Below are 20,712 nucleotides of genomic sequence, written 5' to 3'. Positions count from 1 at the left end.
TCTGTCATAATAAAACTTTTCAGTTTCGGGTCAAATCCTTGGAGGGCAGGAGCAGAACAAAGATCTCTTTTGATACCATCCATGCAAGATTGGCACTTCATGGACCATTTGAAAACAGTTCCTTTTTTAGTAATTGCCTGATACAAAACATTTTACTTGCAAAATTGTACACAAATTTTGAATAGAATTCTGCCAGGCCCCAAAAGGACCTAACCTCCTCTTTATTTTGGGGTGCCTGGCTTTTTTGATAGCATCAACTAGCTCAGATTTGTGGTGAATACCACATGCACTAATTTCATGTCCAAGGTAAGTTACACTACTCTTTGCAATTTTACATTTTGACTTTTCTGCTGTTAAACCTTTGCTGTCTAACATGTGCATAACCTTGAACAAACTTTATCATGTTCTGCTCTATCCTTCCCCATGATATGTATATCATCCTGGAAAAACAGAACGCTCTTTACATCTTTGAAAATAAGATGCATAACACGCTGGAACATAGCAGCTGCTGATGCCAGACCGAAAGGAACTCGTCTGAATAGGGATGTACCAATCGGTGTGACAAAGGCAGTAAGGTGTTTACTTTTTTTATGGTCAGGCACCTGCTGATACGCTGAAGTTATGTCTATGGTGGAAAACCACTCCATATTCCTTGTAGCAGACAGTAACTCAGATATTTTAGGCAGGGAAACACATCAACAAAAATATTCTTGTTGAGTTCTCTCAAGTCCACACATAGACGGATGCGGCCGTCGGCATTGCGAGCCACGACAAAGGGGGCGACCCAGTCCGAAGACTCCACACGTTCAATTATACCATTGTCAACTAGTTTCTGAATCTTATTTATAACTTCATCTTTGATGCCAAGGGGAATATTTCTAACCTTGTGGATGCAGGGACACGGATTCTCTTTCAAAATATTTTCATGTGAAAAACCCTCGAGTTCACCAACACTCCCAGAAAAAACTTTGGGAAATGTTGTTATCAAGTCCTCACCCACATCATCACACTCTGTCTTGACACTCAAAACAGGATCTGCACTATTAGGATCCAAACGTATCCCTAATTCACCTTGATCCCACCATCCTAAAACACAAGGACCAGAAAGAGACACTCAGCTTGTCTCCCTTTAAATTCAAAAGTGAGTTTACGAAAACCCAGGAACGCGATAGGTTCACCTATATAACTTACGGGATGTATGTCGGGACTCTCCAATTCAGGACTGATTACTAAACTGAATAAACTTTCACATTTGTCTTTGTTGACAATGGAATACGGTGACCCAGAGTCTGCCATAAGGGTTACATGTACTCCACTAGCTATGATCTCACAAACAGTTTTTTTTCCTTTGCTCTCTACCAGCTTCACCACTCTCTTCATGTACACAACATATTTTGTTCTCATCATTAGCAGAGTCGAAACTCTGGTCCTCTTGTTCACACTCTTCAACCACACACTTCACAGACTTAGATTTGCGGCACATGCGTGCAAAATGGCCAGACATTTTACAATATGCAAGCTGGACATTTTCTATCATTTGCCAAATGGGAAGAGCTACCACAACGGTAACACTTCCCTTTGACCTCAGAAGATTTCTCTGTAGCTTTTTCTTTAACCATTAGTTTCTCATATTTCTTTTTAAATTGATCACTGGGACGTGAAAAATTAGTTTTCACCACTTTCACAATATCCTCGCTGTTTTCAAGCTTGCTCTTTGCAATAACAGTTTTGGCACATCTAGAAGTTAGTCCTGCCTTACTGATAATGGTACTGATTCCCAGTAGGCTAGCATCACCATTAATCCACAGTTTATCTTGAAGATTTTGATTATTGCAGTGCATAATCAATTGGTCGCAAATTAACTCCTCCTCAATGACTCCAAATTTGCAAGATAAAGCTAGCCTTCTAAGAGAAGCTATGCAATCTTCGACTTTTTCACAAGGTTCTTGTTTCCTGTGGTAAAATTTAAATCTATGCGCTGCCTTGCATACTGTAGGTGCGAAGTATGCATTTAAATCTGCAATAGCTCGGGTGAAAACGTTCACTTCATTTCCTGACGAGGGTTTCTTTTCGATGCGGTTATACACTCTTAAGCCTCCAGGTCCTAAACAATGTAAAAGAATTTTCTTTTTCCTTTCCGGAGGTAATTCTTTACTTTCAAATGTGTCTAAATAATTGATAAGGTAATCTTTCCATTCTTCCCATCTTTGGCTAGATACCTCACAATCTTTAATTATAAATTCTTGTGGGGCAGGTAGGTTCATTGTGGCCATAGCCATAGTTAAGGATGAGAGCAAGTGAAATAGAGGATTTGATTTACAAATCAATTACAGTGCACGCTTGTAGAGAGAAAGAAAAAAAATAAGAAAAAGTACACAATTACCAGAAATTGTACCTTAAATGAAACACGGTGTGCAAATCACCACTAAAGTAGAAAATGCTGTGAATGTTGTGGATACACGGTGTGTGTATCACCGTCAAGACTTTAAGGATCGTTGGGGACTTCCTTGAAACAATCACATAAGATGCGCCCTTCCTTTCTAGTACGTTATACTCTCGAAGTAATTAGTATGCAAGATGGCTGCAAGCAAGGTCAATCAGCATTACTTTGCGTGTTGACGTGTAGACACTGTGAGAAAGTGCCAACTTTCTTGCATGGTATGCCCCCACTTTTTGCTGACTTGCTGATGTACTTTGACTGAGTGTGCCCTGGGCTCCTGCCAATCAGGTACCCAGGGCATATGTTCTTTCCCTAAAACTGCATTGAAGCCTAAACCCATTTGGCATCTCTGGCCACATGTCAGCCCCTGGTCAATGGTACCCTAGGTACCCAGGGCCTTGTGACCAGAGAAGGCCCCTAAGGGCTGCAGCACTTATTGTGTCACCCTTAGAGGCCCTGTACCCTGACACACACACACTGCCCTTGCAGGCTGAGTGTTTTGGTGCAGAACAAAACAGAGAGTCGACATGACACACATCCCTGTGTGCCATGCCCACAACACACACTGCCCTGGCATACCTCAGTCACCCCTCTAGCTGGGTGCCCTATGCCAGTGATGTGGGTACAGGTGCATGAGCCCTGTGCCCCTACAGTACCCAGGTCCATTCCTGGGCACTGTAAGTGCAGTGCTGCCATTTAAGAGTATATGGTGCTGGGAGATCGTCAACACGAACTCCACAGCACCATGATGGCTACACTGAAGACTGAGAAGTTTGGTATCAAACTTCTCAGCACATTAAACCCGCACTGATGCCAGTGTGGGATTTAATGTAAGATGCACAACAGAGGGCAACTTAGAGTTGCTCCCTGAACCTAACCTACAATCCACATCCTGTCTGAGGGGCTGCCTAGGCTGCCACACAGCAGACATGTTGCTGGACCCCTGGGTAGAGAGCCATCCGCTCTCCTGGACCTGCAACAAGGCACATCCTGGGCGAGGTGCTGGGTCTCCTCCCCCAGGATGGGCAGGGGAAGCTTCAAAGGCATGCCGCCTTTGTGAGCTTCTCCAGGCCACTTGCTGTGCTCAGCAACTGACCCCTACTGGTTCTGACCCCACTCTTGCGGGAAGATTGGCAGGAAACCCCAAGGGAGGAAAGGGGGTGTGCCAGCCTCTGCCAACCACACCCCTCAGGTGGGGGAGGCAAGGTGAAGCACATCTCCGGGCTCTCGCCATCTTGAAGATGGGGAGCCAATCAGGACTAGGCTACTGCCCCCCTCCCACAGGAGAGTGGCAGGATAGGGGGTATACCCACCCCAGGGAAGGGAACCATAGGTCCCTGCCCTTTACCTACCTGTAACACCCCTAAATTTAGTATTTAGGGGCACCCTGAACCTTCCTTCCTCAGATCCCAATTCCAAAACAAGCAAGAAGAACAAGAAGAAAGACCTGCCGTGCAGCTGCTAACAAGAGGAAGACACCAACTGATCTGGCCCCAGCTCTACAGGCCTGTCGACCCTCGAACCTGCTCCTGCTAAAACCCGGCGTCTCCAGTGGCCAACAACCTCAAAAACCCCGGAGGACCTGGCTGCCTTGTGACTCTAAAAAGACTGGGACTCCCACGAGCAGTGGTTCTGCTCAAAGCAAGTAACAGACCCCTGGCACCAGCCAGGAACCGTGACTCCTGCACACTCTGCACCCGCCAAGCCTAGCCTGTGCCGGAGTGGACAAAGACCACGAGGACGTTCCCCGGCGACTGTGACCATGAATCCAGCACCCAAGGACCCTCCTCGATGCTCCTGACGACGCCTGAAGCCTCAACACCAGAGACCCCCTCCCCAACCACGCCCAGCAGAGGGTAAGATTTCCCGACGCGAAAAGACACCCCTGCACCCGGCACCCTGCAGCCCCCTGTGCCCAGTTCCTGGGTGCCTCCCTAACCTACAGCTTCCCAACTTACCTCTCGAAGTGGTGGTCGCACCTGAAGAATCTTCGTCCCCGGGCTTGCAGCCTTTGTTCGTCACTGAGCTTCTCCATTAAAATCCATTGAGCGCCCGACGGCTCAAAAGCACCCTGCACCCAGCCGCCTGAGTGCCCTTGGCAGTACAACCTCTACCCTAATCTACTTCCCCACTTGCCCTGAGTAAGTTACCAGGAGCCCAGCACCCTCAGCCGCGTGGACTGCTTGCCAGCAGCCACCAACCAAAGGCCCCCTGCCTCCCATAGGATAACATTGGGCCTAACTCTCTCTGCACCTGGCTGCCCCTGTGCCGCTGAGGGTGTAACAACTGTACCTACCTGACCCTGGGAGATCCCTCAGTCTATGCCCAGAACCTTAACTCTGCCAGTCGAGTACTTACCCAAAAGCTGATAACTCACTTTTCTTCCATAGGGTAACATTGACTGGTTTCACTTGGAAATTCTTCTATGTGTCGAGTTTTGAAACTTTAAAATATTCATCTAAAATCAGCCGAATAACGAAAATGAAATTACTCACCTGTTATCAGGAGAGATCCCAGTGCTGGATCTTGGTGCCCAGCACTGACCCTGAAAAGTAATTACAACCGTATTTACCAATAACTTGATTTTCCTCCATAGGATAACATTGACTGGTTTTCAAATTTTTTAAACTTACTTACAAATATTCCTTAAAAATCGCCTGTATAACAAAAACGCTTTCTTCCAACTGTTTACAGGAGATGCACCAGTGCTGGATCCAAGATCCAACACTGAGTTAAAAAAAGTAACGATAACCCTACTTACCTGCTATGTGAATTTCCTCCCATAGGATAACATTGGTGATTCTATGTGAAAAAGTTTCTAAGTGTCAACTTTTAAAATACAATAATATTCCTTAAAAATCATTCCTGTAACCAAAACGTATTTACTCACCTGTTTCCAGGAACTGTCCCAGGACTGAGTCTAGGATCCACGGCGAGGGGCTGGCACCCAGGCCAAGAGGCTGGCACCGAGACCTAGGGGCTGGCACCCAGGTCGAGGGGCTGGCACCCAGCCCTTAATGCCTGCTGCTGCTTTTGTCAGAGACCCTGCTCCAGACTCTCTCCCTGCCTGTAATCGGGTCATTACCATGCTGGCCCGGGCATCGCTTTACTACAGAAGGAGATGTCAGAGAAAACGGGAAAAGCGCTCTGATTAAATTAATCCCACCATCTTTTCCAGCTCTGCCAAGTGCCACAATGCGTGACAATGTCGGGTCCTAGGGGGAATGCGAGAAAATTCCTCAAATGCGTTTGTATAACCCGAGATGCGTGGCACTTAACAGGGCTGCTCCAGGAAGCAGGTCTCTTTGTAGTTCTCACTTTCTGAAAGACTCTGACAATAATGTGTCTCTCTGTGAACTCACTCTCAGCCCTCCCCGGGAGTAGTGTCTCTGTCGTGATCTCACTCTCAGCGTCTCCCCAGGGAGTAGTGTCTCTCTGCAGTGATCTCACTCCTAGACCTTCTCTGGGAGTAGTGTCTATCTACGCTGATCTCTCTCAGCCTCTAACCAGAGTAGTATCTCTCTCTCTGTAGTGATCTCGCTCTCAGCCCTCCTCTTGGAGTAGTGTCTCGCTCTGTAGTGATCGCTCTCTCTCAGTCCTCTGGGAGTAGTGTCTATCTGCACTGATCTCTCTCAGCCTCTAACCAGAGAGTAGTCTCTCCTCTCTCTCTCTGTAGTGATCTCGCTCTCAGCCCTCCTCTTGGAGTAGTGTCTCTCTATAGTGAGCTCACCCTCTCAGCACTCCTCTTGGAGTAGTGTCTCGCTCTGTAGTGATCGCTCTCTCTCAGTCCTTCTCTGGGAGTAGTGTCTATCTGCACTGATCTCTCTCAGCCTCTAACCAGAGAGTAGTCTCTCCTCTCTCTCTGTAGTGATCTCGCTCTCAGCCCTCCTCTTGGAGTAGTGTCTCTCTATAGTGAGCTCACCCTCTCAGCACTCCTCTTGGAGTAGTCTCTCTCTCTGTAGTGATCGCTCCCTGATGTAGAGAGCCACTCGGCCTCTACGAAACAATGTAAACATACACACATGCATCCCCCACCCCTCGAGGCGGGCTCGCCTCGAGGGTATAAATAAAGTGACGGAAGACCGCTCGTGGTCTTTCCGGTTAACCACTATCTGACTCACCATCTCTGTATGTTCCAAGTGTCCTCGAGTATGTGGCCTGCACAGGGTCACCACATTGGAGACGAGGCCGGAAGTCCCGCTGCGTGCTGTCGGCAAGTACTGCTGCCCGCGGCGTCATCGGAGCCCACCCGAGACGCTCCATCGCTGCCGGCGCTCTCGGCCGGTCGCGCTGCTGGTCGGAGGAACCCCTGCTGTCCCCGGCCCGTCTGCGCCGCCCGCGCGTGTCTCTTGGTGAGGATACGCTCCGGGGGCGCGCCGCGTCATCGGCGAAGCCGGCACGGCCTTGAGAGGCGCTGCCTCAACGCGCACTGTAAGCGCTTCCTCGCCCGAGGTCGGCCTCCTCCCACGAGGCCCTCAGAGTGCCCCGCCCATTGACAACGGAGCGGAGGCTCCACATCGCTGAATGCTTGTGTTTCACCCGGTATCACGGCAACCGAGGCCGGGCCACGTGGTGGGGTTTTCCCTGGGGGAAAAAACAAGCATTGGCAGCAGCCAGATCTGGCAACCACAAGCTGTGGCAGCAGCAAGTCCCCCCCGGAAGGTCGAGTGGACCAACAAGCACTGGCAACACCACGGTTGTCATCAACAAGCTTTGGCAGCGACAAGGGCCCCTTTCGGCTGCCAGGAGGTTCCTGCGGATGCTGAACGTCACCGGCCTGGTGACAGAAGACGCCGCGGAAACGGCGAAACGCCCAGAGACGGAGTGAGTACGCCTGCCACGCACCCCGCGTCCCCTCTGCCGCTCGCCCACCCAGCCGGCTGTATCACGTGTGCGACACCAGGTGTGGTGTGACCGCTGACCGCCATGAGCAACATCCCACCTACCGGAGGCAACGCCGTGCCGCCCCAGCAAGCGGCCCTGGCTGGAGGGGGAGGACAGGCGGCTGACCCGTGCCGCCACCACGCTACGATTAACCCGCTCCCACTGTTCAGTGAGATGGCGGACCCGGCCACTGCTGCGCCCCGATGGAGGGCATGGGTTGGTCAGCTCAACAACTATTTCACGGGGACCCGTGAGACGGATGGTACAGTGAAGCGCTCCCTGCTAATCTTTTATGGAGGACCCGAAATATATGATCTTTTCGAAACCCTTCCGAACACAGGCAATGCGTACAATTACGACGCGGCCATGGCGGCCCTCAACCGACACTTCGATCCGCAGCTGAATCTAGACTTTGAAAAATTCAAATTACGACGGTCCCTCCAATTAGAAGATGAGTCCATCGATATGTTCCATGCGCGCCTGCGGAAGTTGGCAGCTACCTGCGAGTTTGCAGATCAAAGAGAAGAGATAAGGAGCCAGATCATACTCGGATGTAAGTCGATACTGCTCCAGAAACTGATACTGCGCCAGCCAGGCATCACGCTGGATCAGATCCTGGTGCTGGCCAGGTCACATGAACTCTCGGATGTCAGGGCAGAGGAGATGGCAGCGGCCCTACACAAACCTGCCCCAACGCAGACCGCCGCCAGGGCTCCTCAGATTAAGGAGGAGCGCGTAGACGTAATCCGGAGGCGGCCAACACCCGCGCCTACGAGAGCACGACCGCCACCTGGAGGGCCGTGTGGAAACTGCGGGGAAGAACACTCCCCCACAGCCACGTGCGGAGCAAAAGGGCGTGAATGCTGCCGCTGCGGGAGATTGAACCACTACGCGAAAGTCTTTCGCAGTAACCAGCCACGACCTGCCCCGAGGAGACCGAGAGGCTTCACGCAAAGAGTCAGACAATTGTCGATTGCGGAGTCAGATGGAACAGAAAAGGAAGTGTCGCACCACCACAACCTCGACCTGGAAGATGAGGACGACGAGATCTACTATGTGTCATTTGTGGGTCAGTCAGCGAGCCGACGGAGGCCGTCGCCCATGTGCTCAGTCAGAATACTGGACACCAATCTTCAGGCGCTCATTGATACTGGTGCGACGGTGAATGTCATGGACTCCGAGCAATTCGACGCCCTGGAACGCAGACCTCCTCTACTACCGACCAAAGCGAGGATATATGCGTATGGAGGAGTCGACCCCCTTCCCCTGAGAGGCACTTTTGAGACAACAGTCGCCAGCGGCTCCCTCACCACCGTAGCGCGATTTCACGTGACGGAAGGGAAAAAAGGCACCCTCTTAAGCTGCCACACGGCCGAAGACTTGGGTCTGGTGTTCTTCACGAACGAGGTCCACGAGGCGCACGCAGAAGACATGTTGAGAGAGTTCCCGGAACTATTCAAGGGGTTGGGGAAGCTAAAAGGAAAGCAATTCAGACTTCACATAGACCCCACCATCAAACCAGTTGCCCTGCGACACCGGAGAGTACCCTACAACCTGAGGCCCCAGGTTGAAGCAGAACTGGCAAAGCTCGAAGCGTTAGATGTCATCGAGAAGGTTACAGGTCCCACGCCCTGGGTATCCCCGCTGGTGGTCGCCCCAAAACCGAAACAGCCTGGAGCAATCAGACTGTGTGTTGACATGAGGTTACCCAACGCGGCAGTTAAGAGAGAGCGCCATGTAACACCTACCATGGTCGATATTGTTGCGGACCTTAATGGCGCCAAATGGTTTTCGAAACTAGACCTTAACGCGGGATACCATCAGTTGGAGCTGGAACCGAGCAGCAGATACTTCACAACGTTTGCGACACATGTAGGCCTTAGAAGGTACAAACGCCTCAGCTTCGGGGTGTCTTCGGCTGCGGAGGTATTTCAGAATGCCATCAAGGAGACCCTGTCCGGCCTGATAGGAGTGATCAATTTAAGCGATGATATCCTCGTGTTCTCATGTACACTGGAGGACCACCATGCCCAGTTGAGACCCACACTCCAACGGCTCAGAGATCATGGCTTCACGCTGCACAAAGAGAAGTGTGTATTCTACCAAGAATCTATCGACTTCTTTGGCTACACGTTTACACGGGATGGCCTGAAGGTGGACCCAAAGAAGGCAATCGCCCTGAGGTCGGCGAGCATACCCAAATCACCAACCGAGGTGAGGAGCTTCCTCGGGATGGCGACATATTGTGGGAGGTTCATCCCAAACCTAGCTGCGTTGTCAGAACCCCTCCGTGTCCTCACGAGAAGCGATCAGCCCTGGCTATGGACAGTAGAAGCGAATGCAGCATTCGTGAAGATCAAGGGGGCTCTACAAGACAAGACTGTCATGGCATATTTCCGCCCGGGGAGACCGACTGAACTTGTCGTGGATGCCAGTCCGGTGGGTCTCGGAGCCGTGTTGCTCCAGGAGCATGAGAAAGGCACGTGGAAGCCAGTCGCATACTCCAGTCGGGCGCTGTCGGACACAGAAACGCGGTATGCACAGATCAAAAGGGAGGCTCTAGCGATCAAGTGGGCCTGCCAACATTTTCATTTGTATTTGTTCGGACAGGATTTTAACGTGATCACGGACCACAAACCGCTAGTCCCACTATTTGGAGGCACCACGCGGCTGGCTCCGCCCCGGATTGAACGGTGGGCAGTTCAACTGCAACAATACCGGCTCACGGTAATCTTCCGTCCAGGAGCACACAACCCTGCCGATTACCTGTCCGGGCACCCTGAAGACCTTCCCCCAGCGTGCGTCCCTGCAGACGTCCAATACTCCGACGCCTACGTGAAAATGATCGGCCGAGACGCATGCCCTGATGCAATGACTTTGGATAAGGTTGGCCAGGCTACGGACCAGGACGAAACTCTGACTAAAGTCAAAGAGGCCCTGGCATCCCACAACTGGAAGAGGTTCCTGGAAGGCAACCAAGTGCTCACAAGGGAAGAGAAGCACGCCCAGCAGCAAATGTGGCAAGTCCGCCACAAGCTGAGCATCGGGGAATGCGGCACGGTGCTACGAGGCCATCTGCTGGTCATCCCACGAATACTACAGGAGCGGTGTTTAAGCCTGGCACACGAAGGCCATCAGGGGATGGCGAAAACCAAAGCACGCCTCAGAAACAAGGTTTGGTTCCCAGCCATGGACGCAAAGGCTGAGGAACTGATACGGAGGTGCCGAGCATGCACGATCACAGGAGGGGATCAACCGTCAACACCAGTCATCACGGAAGAGCCGTGTCATCACCCGTGGTGCAACGTGAGCGTAGACTTCGGCAGCTTCCCGGATGGGAGACAGATGTTGGTATTGGTGGACGCTTACACGAAGTTCCCGGTGGTGGAAGTGGTGGAGTCCACGTCGTTTCAAAACATCCGGATGGCTCTGGAGAAGACCTTCGCCATGTTGGGAAACCCGAAGGTAATTCGATCGGACAATGGGCCACCCTTCCAAGGCCAGGAGTTTGGAGAATACATGACAAAGCGGGCGAATGGAGATGTCGAGAGACTGATGCGCACGCTGAACAGAGCCCTTCGCATTGCTGTTGAGCAGGGACAGGATGCGGAAGCGGCAGTAATCAAGTTCCTTGACGCATATCGACACACCCCGCACTGCACAACGAAGTGCGCCCCAGCCCATCTCCTGTTTAAGGAAGCCCCGCGAGATGGAATACCGTCGGATCCGTCCTGGAGCCCACCAACACGGGATGATGACGCGGTGCAGGGGAGAAGGGAGCTAACGAACAACAAGGCCAGCGAACACCGAAGGGCCCGCGAACATCACATGGTGGCTGGAGACAAGGTCATAGTGAAAGATCGACACCCGGGATGGAAGTTCCGGACACCTTTTGAACCAGAAGTGTGGACGGTGCTATCAACAAAAGGGACAATGATAACGGCCAGAAGAGGCGATGTGAGGGTGACAAGAAACGCATCGTACTTCAAGAGGGTCGAGGGAGAACTGGCCGCCGAACCATCGAGTGAAGAAGCAGGAGAGGAACAGGATGGTTTCCCTGAGCGAGCGGCCATCCCGGAGAGAGCGTCTCCACGGCGTAGTGGAGACATTCCACCAGGAGTCTCAGGACAAGATACAACCAACCAGCAAGAGAATCAGACTCGAGGAGAAGAGACTGGTCCCCGGGGGCGGGACGAGAGAGAAGTGTCCAGCAGGGGAGCGGGCTCCAGGATGCGAAGTAACCCAGCTCCCAGCCAGAGACTCAGAGACTGTGTATGCCCCTCACCTTGAGGGAGACTCTCAAATGAGTGGCACTGTCTAAAATGTTGGAGGGATGTAGAGAGCCACTCGGCCTCTACGAAACAATGTATACATACACACATGCATCCCCCACCCCTCTAGGCGGGCTCGCCTCGAGGGTATAAATAAAGTGACGGAAGACCGCTCGTGGTCTTTCCGGTTAACCACTATCTGACTCACCATCTCTGTATGTTCCAAGTGTCCTCGAGTACGTGGCCTGCACAGGGTCACCACACCTCTGTCCTTCTCTGGGATTAGTGTCTATCTGCACTGATCTCTCTCAGCCTCTAACCAGAGAGTAGTCTCTCCTCTCTCTCTCTCTCTATAGTGATGCGCACTCTCAGCCATCCTCTTGGAGTAGTGTCTCTCTATAGTGAGCTCACCCTCTCAGCACTCCTCTTGGAGTAGTGTCTCTCTGTAGTGATGCGCTCTCTCTTAGTCCTTCTCTGGAAGTAGTGTCTCTGTAGTGATGTCACTCGCATCTCTCCTTCGGGAAGTGTCTCCCCCTCGGGGCATGTGCAGCAGGCACACGCACCCACCGATCTTTGTTCATGGAGTCTACGCTGCTCCGGTGCTTGACAGACTGAGCCTCTGTAATTCAGAAAAGTGAATGAGACCATCGGACAGGAATCTGCCCAAGATCACACCCTTGAGACAGGATGCAGGATCCAGAGGTGAGCCCCGCCCCCTCCGCCGCCTTCCCGTGCTGGGTGCCTGCTGCCCCGCCCTGCGACTGTCTCCCGCCCCCCACCCCCAGTGCAGGGTGCCTGCTGCCACCCCGCACCCCCACGTGTTAGGCGCCTGCTGCACGTCCCTTCATGTGATTCAGTTTGTTTGTATAGCGCTTCTGCCGCCTCACTGCCGTCGTAGCGCTACAATGGGAAGGAAGGGCCGGCGGCGTTAGTAGGGCCGGGTCTTGGGGTCGGCTCGTGTCGAGTCCCAGCCGTCTTAGATTAAGTCATGTTCTTGTTGAAGGTGAAGTGGGGGGCCCTCAGGCTGGGGGGCCCCTCGGGGAGGGTTATCCCCAAAGCGTCGACATTTCACTGGTGCACCAGGGGCTTTGTTACGAGGGAACGAGAGTGATAGCCCAGTGACCTCCTAGTGCCCGCTGGTGGCCAGGTAGGGTCAGATGCGGCTCCTGGGCTCGTTTGTTGGACTAGTGAGGTTAAGGTACCTCTCAAAACTAGTCTCTTCAGCAGGAAGGCTAGCGAGGTGACCAGGTAATCCCGTAGGGCCGGTTAAGATCCAGCAGGTTGAATGAGTAAGGCGGATGCAAAGTGCACCATTGAACAACGCAAACAGGCCCACCTGGCAGGCTTTTAGGGTCACCTCGATGGCTTATAGGGTCAGGCGGAGAACCAGTGGGATTGAATGGAAAACTAGGAGGGGACAGTGGGTGGTGAAGGAGGGTCTCCTGGTCAACTCATATACTCACCTAGCACCTAGTGGGGGCACCTGGTTGGCTTGTAGGCTAGTCAGCATGGCTTCTAGGGTCAAGTGAACGATCCAAAGGTTACCGTTTGTGCTTTTAGGGTCACCTGGTTGGATCAGAAGGTCACCTGGTTAGATCACATGGTTAGATCACAAGGTCATCTGGTTGGATCATAAGGTCACCTGGTTGGATCACAAGGTCACCGGGTTGGATCATAAGGTCACTTGGTTGGATCACAAGGTCACCAGGTTGGATCATAAGGTCATCTGGTTGGATCATAAGGTCACCTGGTTGGATCACAAGGTCACCGGGTTGGATCATAAGGTCACTTGGTTGGATCACAAGGTCACCAGGTTGGATCATAAGGTCATCTGGTTGGATCATAAGGTCACCTGGTTGGATCACAAGGTCACCGGGTTGGATCATAAGGTCACCGGGTTGGATCATAAGGTCACTTGGTTGGATCACAAGGTCACATGGTTGGATCATAAGGTCACCTGGTTGGATAATAAGGTCACCTGGTTGGATCACAAGGTCACCGGGTTGGATCACAAGGTCATCTGGTTGGATCATAAGGTTACCGGGTTGGATCATAAGGTCACCGGGTTGGATCATAAGGTCACCGGGTTAGATCTTAAGGTCACCTGGTTGGATCATAAGGTCAGCGGGTTGTATCATAAGGTCACCTGGTTGGATCACAAGGTCACCCGGTTGGATCAAAAGGTCATCTGGTTGGATCATAAGGTCACCAGGTTGGATCATAAGGTCACCTGGTTGGATCACAAGGTCACCGGGTTGGATCATAAGGTCACCGGGTTGGATCATAAGGTCACCGGGTTGGATCACAAGGTCACCGGGTTGGATCATAAGGTCACCGGGTTGGATCACAAGGTCACCTGGTTGTCTTGTTGGGTTCTTCGGGGTGTTCTGCTGTCTCCTGATTGGATTGTGGAGTCACCTGGTTGGATCACAAGGTCATCTGGTTGTCTCGTTGTTTTTTTTTTTTGGTGTCTTCTTGCGTCTCCTGGTTGGATTGTGGGGTCAACTGGTTGGATTGTGGGGTCGCCTGGTTGGATTGTGGTGTCTCCTGGTTGGATTGTGGGGTCACCTGGTTGGATTGTGGGGTCACCTGGTTGGATTGTGGGGTCATGCTGTGTGGTTTGATTTTGCTATGGGATGGAAGGTGCACAGAAGGACTGGCCCATGGCAGCTACTTTGGGGAGTCGTGTTCTGGCGCAAGAGTGGACTTGTGAGTTCAGAAGAAGAAAAAGGTGACCGCCAGAGGTGAGACCACCAGAGGTGAAACCACCAGAGATGAGACCACCAGATGTGAGACCACCAAAGGTAAGACCACCAGAGGTGACAGCACCAGAGGTGAGACCACCAGAGGTGACAGCACCAGAGATGAGACCACCAGATGTGAGACCACCAGAAATGAGACCACCAGATGTGAGACCACCAAAGGTAAAACCACCAGAGGTGACAGCACCAGAGGTGAGACCACCAGAGGTGAGACCACCAGAGATGACAGCACCAGAGGTGAGACCACCAGAGGTGAGACCACCAGAGATGACAGCACCAGAGGTGACAGCACCAGATGTGAGACCAACAGATGTGACAGCACCAAAGGTGAGACCACCAGATGTGACACCACCAGAGATGAGAGCATCAGAGGTGACAGCACCAGATATGAGACCACCAGAGGTGACAGCACCAGAGGTGACACCACCAGAGGTGAGACCACCAGAGATGACCGCACCAGAGGTGACAGCACAAGAGGTGAGACCACCAGAGGTGAGACCACCAGAGATGACCGCACCAGAGATGACAGCACAAGAAGTGAGACCACCAGATGTGAGACCACCAGAGGTGACAGCACCAGAGGTGAGACCACCAGATGTGAGACCACCAGAGGTGAGACCACCAGAGATGACAGCACCAGAGGTGACAGCACCAGAGGTGAGACCACCAGAGGTGAGACCACCAGAGGTGACAGCACCAGAGGTGAGAGCACCAAAGGTGAGACCACCAGATGTGAGACCACCAGATGTGAGACCACCAAAGGTGAGAGCATCAGAGGTGAGACCACCAGAGGTGACAGCACCAGAGGTGACAGCAGCAGAGGTGAGACCACCAGAGGTGAGACCACCAGAGGTGACAGCACCAGAGGTGAGACCACCAGATGTGAGACCACCAAAGGTGAGAGCATCAGAGGTGAGACCACCAGATGTGAGACCACCAAAGGTGAGAGCATCAGAGGTGAGACCACCAGAGGTGACAGCACCAGAGGTGACAGCACCAGAGATAAGAGCACCAAAGGTGAGACCACCAGATGTGAGACCACCAGGGGTGACAGCACCAGAGGTGAGACCACCAGAGGTGACAGCACCAGAGGTGACAGCACCAGTGGTGAGACCACCAGAGGTGAGACCACCAGAGGTGACAGCACCAGAGGTGACAGCACCAGAGGTGAGACCACCAGATGTGATTGACAAAAAAGGCAGGTCTTAAGTCTCTTTCTAAAATTAAGGAGAGAGTTCTCGGAGTGTAAAGCTAGAGGGGTGGTCTCCATGGCTTCGGTGTAGTCAGCCCCAGGGGGCACCGCTCATCTGGCCTCCCTGAACTTGGGGACACGAGTCTTGAGGGCGGAACCAGGTCTTTGCCCTCCTGTAGGTTGATGCCACGCGGACATTGTTGCCTTGAAGCATGTATGTGTAACACTGTAGACGGTTTGGTGGCAAAGACTCAAGGAGATAAAAAAAAAACACACACACAACACAGCGCAACACCCAAGGGGCTGCGCTTCATTGCGCGACAGGGAGGGGGCAGGAGAGTGCCATATCTCCAGAGATATGTCTCTCTCCTCCCCTCTCCTTCAGCTGCTGAGCGCCACTCACACACCTTAGCGTCGCAGCCCTAGGGTGTGTGCGTGGGTCTAGCTGAGGTTTTGTACTGGAAGGGTACCCTTCCTGCACACAGGAAGGGTACCCTTTTACCACTTTGCATCTGTGCTGCACAGTGCAGCACGCATGCAAAGTCAGAAAAGAAAGTAGAAATAAAAACTATTCTCCTGTTAGTGCCTCCTTTGAAGTGGCGTTAACTTTTTGCGCTAAACCCAGTCTACAAATGTTTGTAGAAAGGGTTTTGTGTCAAAATGCCTGGGTGGTTGCATGTGAACTGCTATGTACCACCCAGGTAACGCCCCTTGGCGTTGAGTAACGCAAAGCAGAGCTTTGCACTACTTTTAGGGTGCTTTGCAGTGCAAAACAAGTTTTGTGCTGGAAAGTAAGGGGCATATTTACAAGAAACTGGAGAAGCATGGTGTTACGCCAAAATTGGTATTGCTGCGCTTACACAGTTTCAAAACGCAGGTATGCTCTGTATTCACAAGAATGCGGCGCACCCCTGCATACTTCTAGCGCTTCTGCTAAAAAAGCTTCCTAACGCCATTTTGCTAGGTGTCTGTGCCGCAGGGGCAATTGTTTATGTGCAGTGTGAGAAGTTGGCCTGGTATATGCTGTTCACTAGTTAAAGTGACCACCTTGTACCATGCCAAGCAACCCTTATGGTGTGGTTGTAAGTCAACCTTTTCGGACTAGCTGCCCTAGTGGTAGCGTAGGCTAAGCAGTCTTTGAGGCTAAACTCGTGAAGCGTGTTAAGCCAGCTGTTTTACCAAATGTAACCCCCTTTTATACCAATGAAAGGACACCACACAGATATATATTCAAAATATATATGTATTTATTTCTCAAAGTATCCCCTAGACTCTTTATGAGCACAGGAGCACAAATCGTTAAACAAGACAACGTTATAATATACAGAAGTTGCACTTTATATGGATGGGCCCTGGTGGCCACTCAAACCATATACTAAAATAGTGGTATAAGTACCACAAACAGGAAAGGGAAAAGGCCTAGGGCCTCTAGAATCGCTGGGCCTACAAGGAGCTAACTTCAGTTAGTGACCAGGAGGTCCACGGGTCGCGTGTGCAGTGAGGAAATTTACACGCGTGCTCCCATAGGTTTTCAATGGGTGCGTAAAAGTATAAAAGTTACTGCAGAAAGGGTCTTCTGGATGGACTACGATCTTAAGATTCAAAACACAGACACTAGAGATGTTTCTCTACACTTGTGCACCGGAGTGCCAGCTTTACCTCACCCACAGGAAGCGGGTGCATAGGTCTCGAAGTGCATCGGGTTTCTTCTATCGATTCAATGGAGCCTGATGACAAAGATGCTGCAGGCGGTCGGTCCAGAAGAGATGCGGTGGATCCAAGAGTGGATCGGAGTTATAGAAGACCTGAAAGCAGAGGGGACAGTGTTCACAGTCACTAGCCAGTGACCGTCATGGCACCAGGTAGGTACCAGGCGATGTCGGGTGCAAACAGGTGGTTAGGTGTAGCTTGTCTCCTCAGCCACGTGGTCCTTGAAGGTCGACGACGTCCAGGAGTCGAGTCACGAGCTGTCCCACGCAGGTTCTCGCTGTCGGCGGTGTCGGCGACTCGAAAGAAGCAAACAAGCCTTGGCAAAGGCAGGAGTCGTGGAAATTCAAGAAAGCTGATTGTTCTGACCAGCAAGGTCAGAGGGGCTGCTCTTTTGGAGAGCAGCTGGGGCCAGTCTGGAGCAACCAGACCAGCGTCGTTGATTTCAAAATAGGTCGCCAAAATGGCCACTAGCCCACAGGCCAGAGACCGGGCAGGCGCGTCGAGATGCAAAGTGCAGAGGGGCCCCACACAGATCGTGGAGATGCTGGAGGGCTCACCTTTGGTGCAGATGCTGCTCGGTGGTTGGGCTTCTCAGGACCCAAAGCACAACTTGGAGGGAGCCTCTGTTGTTGCGCTTGCAGCTTGTCGTCGGTCTTCCAAGATGGCTGGCTCCACGTGTCTCGGTGCCTCCACGGGTTCCTTCTTTTCAGGGACTGTGGATCGGGCTGTGAGAGGTCTGGAGGTCCAGGTCTTGTCGGGCTCTGGGCTCGGGCTCCGGCGGGAGGCGGCGGCAAAGCAGACGTCAAATAGCTGGTTGGTGCTTGCGTTAGCAAGATGGTCACTCCCTGACCATAGGGGAGATGTTCCTTCAGTCCTCTGTGCAGCAGAGCGTCGAAGTTCCCGTCTTCTTCTTGTGGTTAAGTTGATTCCAGGATGTCTGAAGTCTTAGGACACAGCTCCTACCTTTAAGCGGATTCTAGGGGCCGGACTACCTGCTAGGTTCCTCCCTAAGGGTGGGACCAGGAAGGGGGGTGGTTACACCCCCAATCCTTTCTCCAGCTCGCCCCAGGTCCGGGGCTGGTGTGCCCCAGGACCGGTTTGAACTGGCATATGCACCGAGGCTCCTTGTGAGCCTCAGGCATGTCTGATTCCTTTCAAGCCCTACCTGACCAATACACAAACTCCTGTCTGGGGTGATGCTCGCACCTTCCCTGGCAGGAAACCCTTTGTCCACGTCTCCCAAGCTGGAAGGACTCCCAGCAGCAGGAGGGCAGACTTGTGTCTGTGGTGGCAGCATCCATTTTGTGGATCTGAGGCTATGTCTGATTTTACCCGGGTTTCAGGTACTGTACATGTCGTGTCCCTCTATAAGGGTGGAATGCTAACCCCGTCGCCAGAATTGGCGAGGGGTTAGTATTCCAATTCGTATGACACCTTACTCGACATGTTTTGATAAAGCCAAACCAAAGATAGCATTTAACCGCGAGGTTCATAATGCACTTAAGAGTATATGGTATGACGATATCTGGAAACGGTAGAAGGAAGTTGTTCCGACCACTGCAGACAGGCTCAGCTCATGCCAGAGCACCATCTCACATGGAACCAAGCACTCTGCCTTCAGGATTGTCAAGGCCTGCCATAGGAGTGACTTATAGGTTACCAGGTGTCCCATTTAAGGTTAGGTATAGGTATACTACACCTAAGTAAGAGGTGGTTACACCAACTTACCCCAGCTGAGTGATCAGCCAGTTGTGTCAGATTTGTTAGGCCAAGCCTGGGGTGGCATAATACATGCTTCAGCCCCTGGCAGGCCTTAGATGGGGAACAACCTTTACAACGCAACTTTTACAACGCACTACACTTACAATGCATTTTTTACAACGCAACATCCACTACAACGCATTCCATTACATCGCATGACACTACAACGCATTTTTAAAAACTACCTTTACAACGCATTCCATTACATCGCATACTACCTTTACAACGCATACCATTACAACGCATAATATTACACTACACTATCCAACACTTACCCTATTGTTGCACCCCCTGGAGTTAGAATAGTAATTTTTACCCCTATACTATCCAACACTTACCCTACTGTTGCACCCCCTGGAGTTAGAATAGTAATTTTTACCCCTATACTATCCAACACTTACCCTACTGTTGCACCCTCTGGAGTTAGAATAGTAATTTTTACCCCTGTACTATCCAACACTTACCCTACTGTTGCACCCCCTGGAGTTAGAATAGTAATTTTTACCCCTATACTATCCAACACTTTCCCTACTGTTGCACCCCCTGGAGTTAGAATAGTAATTTTTACCCCAATACTATCCAACACTTACCCTACTGTTGCACCCCCTGGAGTTAGAATAGTAATTTTTACCCCTATACTATCCAACACTTACCCTACTGTTGCACCCCCTGGAGTTAGAATAGTAATTTTTACCCCTATACTATCCAACACTTACCCTACTGTTGCACCCCCTGGAGTTAGAATAGTAATTTTTACCCCTATACTATCCAACACTTACCCTACTGTTGCACCCCCTGGAGTTAGAATAGTAATTTTTACCCCTATACTATCCAACACTTTCCCTACTGTTGCACCCCCTGGAGTTAGAATAGTAATTTTTACCCCTATACTATCCAACACTTTCCCTACTGTTGCACCCCCTGGAGTTAGAATAGTAATTTTTACCCCTATGCTATCCAACAATTACCCTACTGTTGCACCCCCTGGAGTTAGAATAGTAATTTTTAACCCTATACTATCTAATACTTACCTTAAATGCAATTTAATATTATGCGTTGTAATGGTATGCGTTGTAAAGGTAGTATGTGATGTAATGGAATGCGTTGTAAAGGTAGTTTTTAAAAATGCGTTGTAGTGTCATGCGATGTAGTGGATTTTGCGTTGTAAAAAATGCGTTGTAAGTGCATGCGTTGTAAAAGTGTGCGTTGTAACGACGTACATCCGCCTTAGATACACCAATGCCCTGGGTACCTAGTGTACACTGGTACAGGGGCTCACAGGGTGATCCCATCCCAATTGGTTATGCACCTAGGGTGCATAGTGTCAATTTAGTTAGAGAGAACAGCAGGCTGGGGGTCTGATTAGCAGGCCCACAGCCTCAATATGTCAAAAACCAGTGAAGCAAAAAGCAAAAATTTGGGGTGACCATAGGATAGCAGACCCTACTCTCCTACATGCAGAAAGGGACTCTTTCCTGCAAATAAACAATCTTTACAGGCGATTTTCTCTGTGTGCTGCACAATACAGCACCCTTGAAAAGAGCAAAACAAGGAGAAAGAAAACATTTCTCCTCATATCACCTGCTTAAGACCAAGCATTCCCTGGTGGTATTTTTAGCGCTGCCCCATACCTTCTAAATATGGGGCAGCGTCAAAAAGAAATGTGTGTTGCAGCAGAACGCCCACAGCAAC

General features: G+C 51.3%; 1 protein-coding gene across 2 annotated transcripts in view; it reads left to right on the top strand.

Annotated features, from left to right (window-relative positions):
- The first annotated feature begins 12,125 nt into the window (after nt 1-12,125).
- Nucleotides 12,126-20,712, top strand: part of LOC146797214 (zinc finger protein 212-like) — a 149,218-nt gene continuing 140,631 nt past the window's right edge. Inside the window, exon 1 of one of the 2 annotated variants that reach the window (XM_085624172.1) lies at nt 12,126-12,297. In XM_085624172.1, the coding sequence (XP_085480298.1) occupies nt 12,283-12,297 (15 nt within the window). In that variant the 5' untranslated portion in view covers nt 12,126-12,282. The remainder of the gene's footprint in view (nt 12,298-20,712) is intronic. The other variant, XM_085624173.1, reaches the window with a different exon arrangement.

This window comes from Triturus cristatus, chromosome 9, assembly GCF_964204655.1.
Source record: "Triturus cristatus chromosome 9, aTriCri1.1, whole genome shotgun sequence".
NCBI classification, from domain to species: Eukaryota; Metazoa; Chordata; class Amphibia; order Caudata; family Salamandridae; genus Triturus; species Triturus cristatus.
This window is presented reverse-complemented; position numbering and strand designations above follow the sequence as displayed.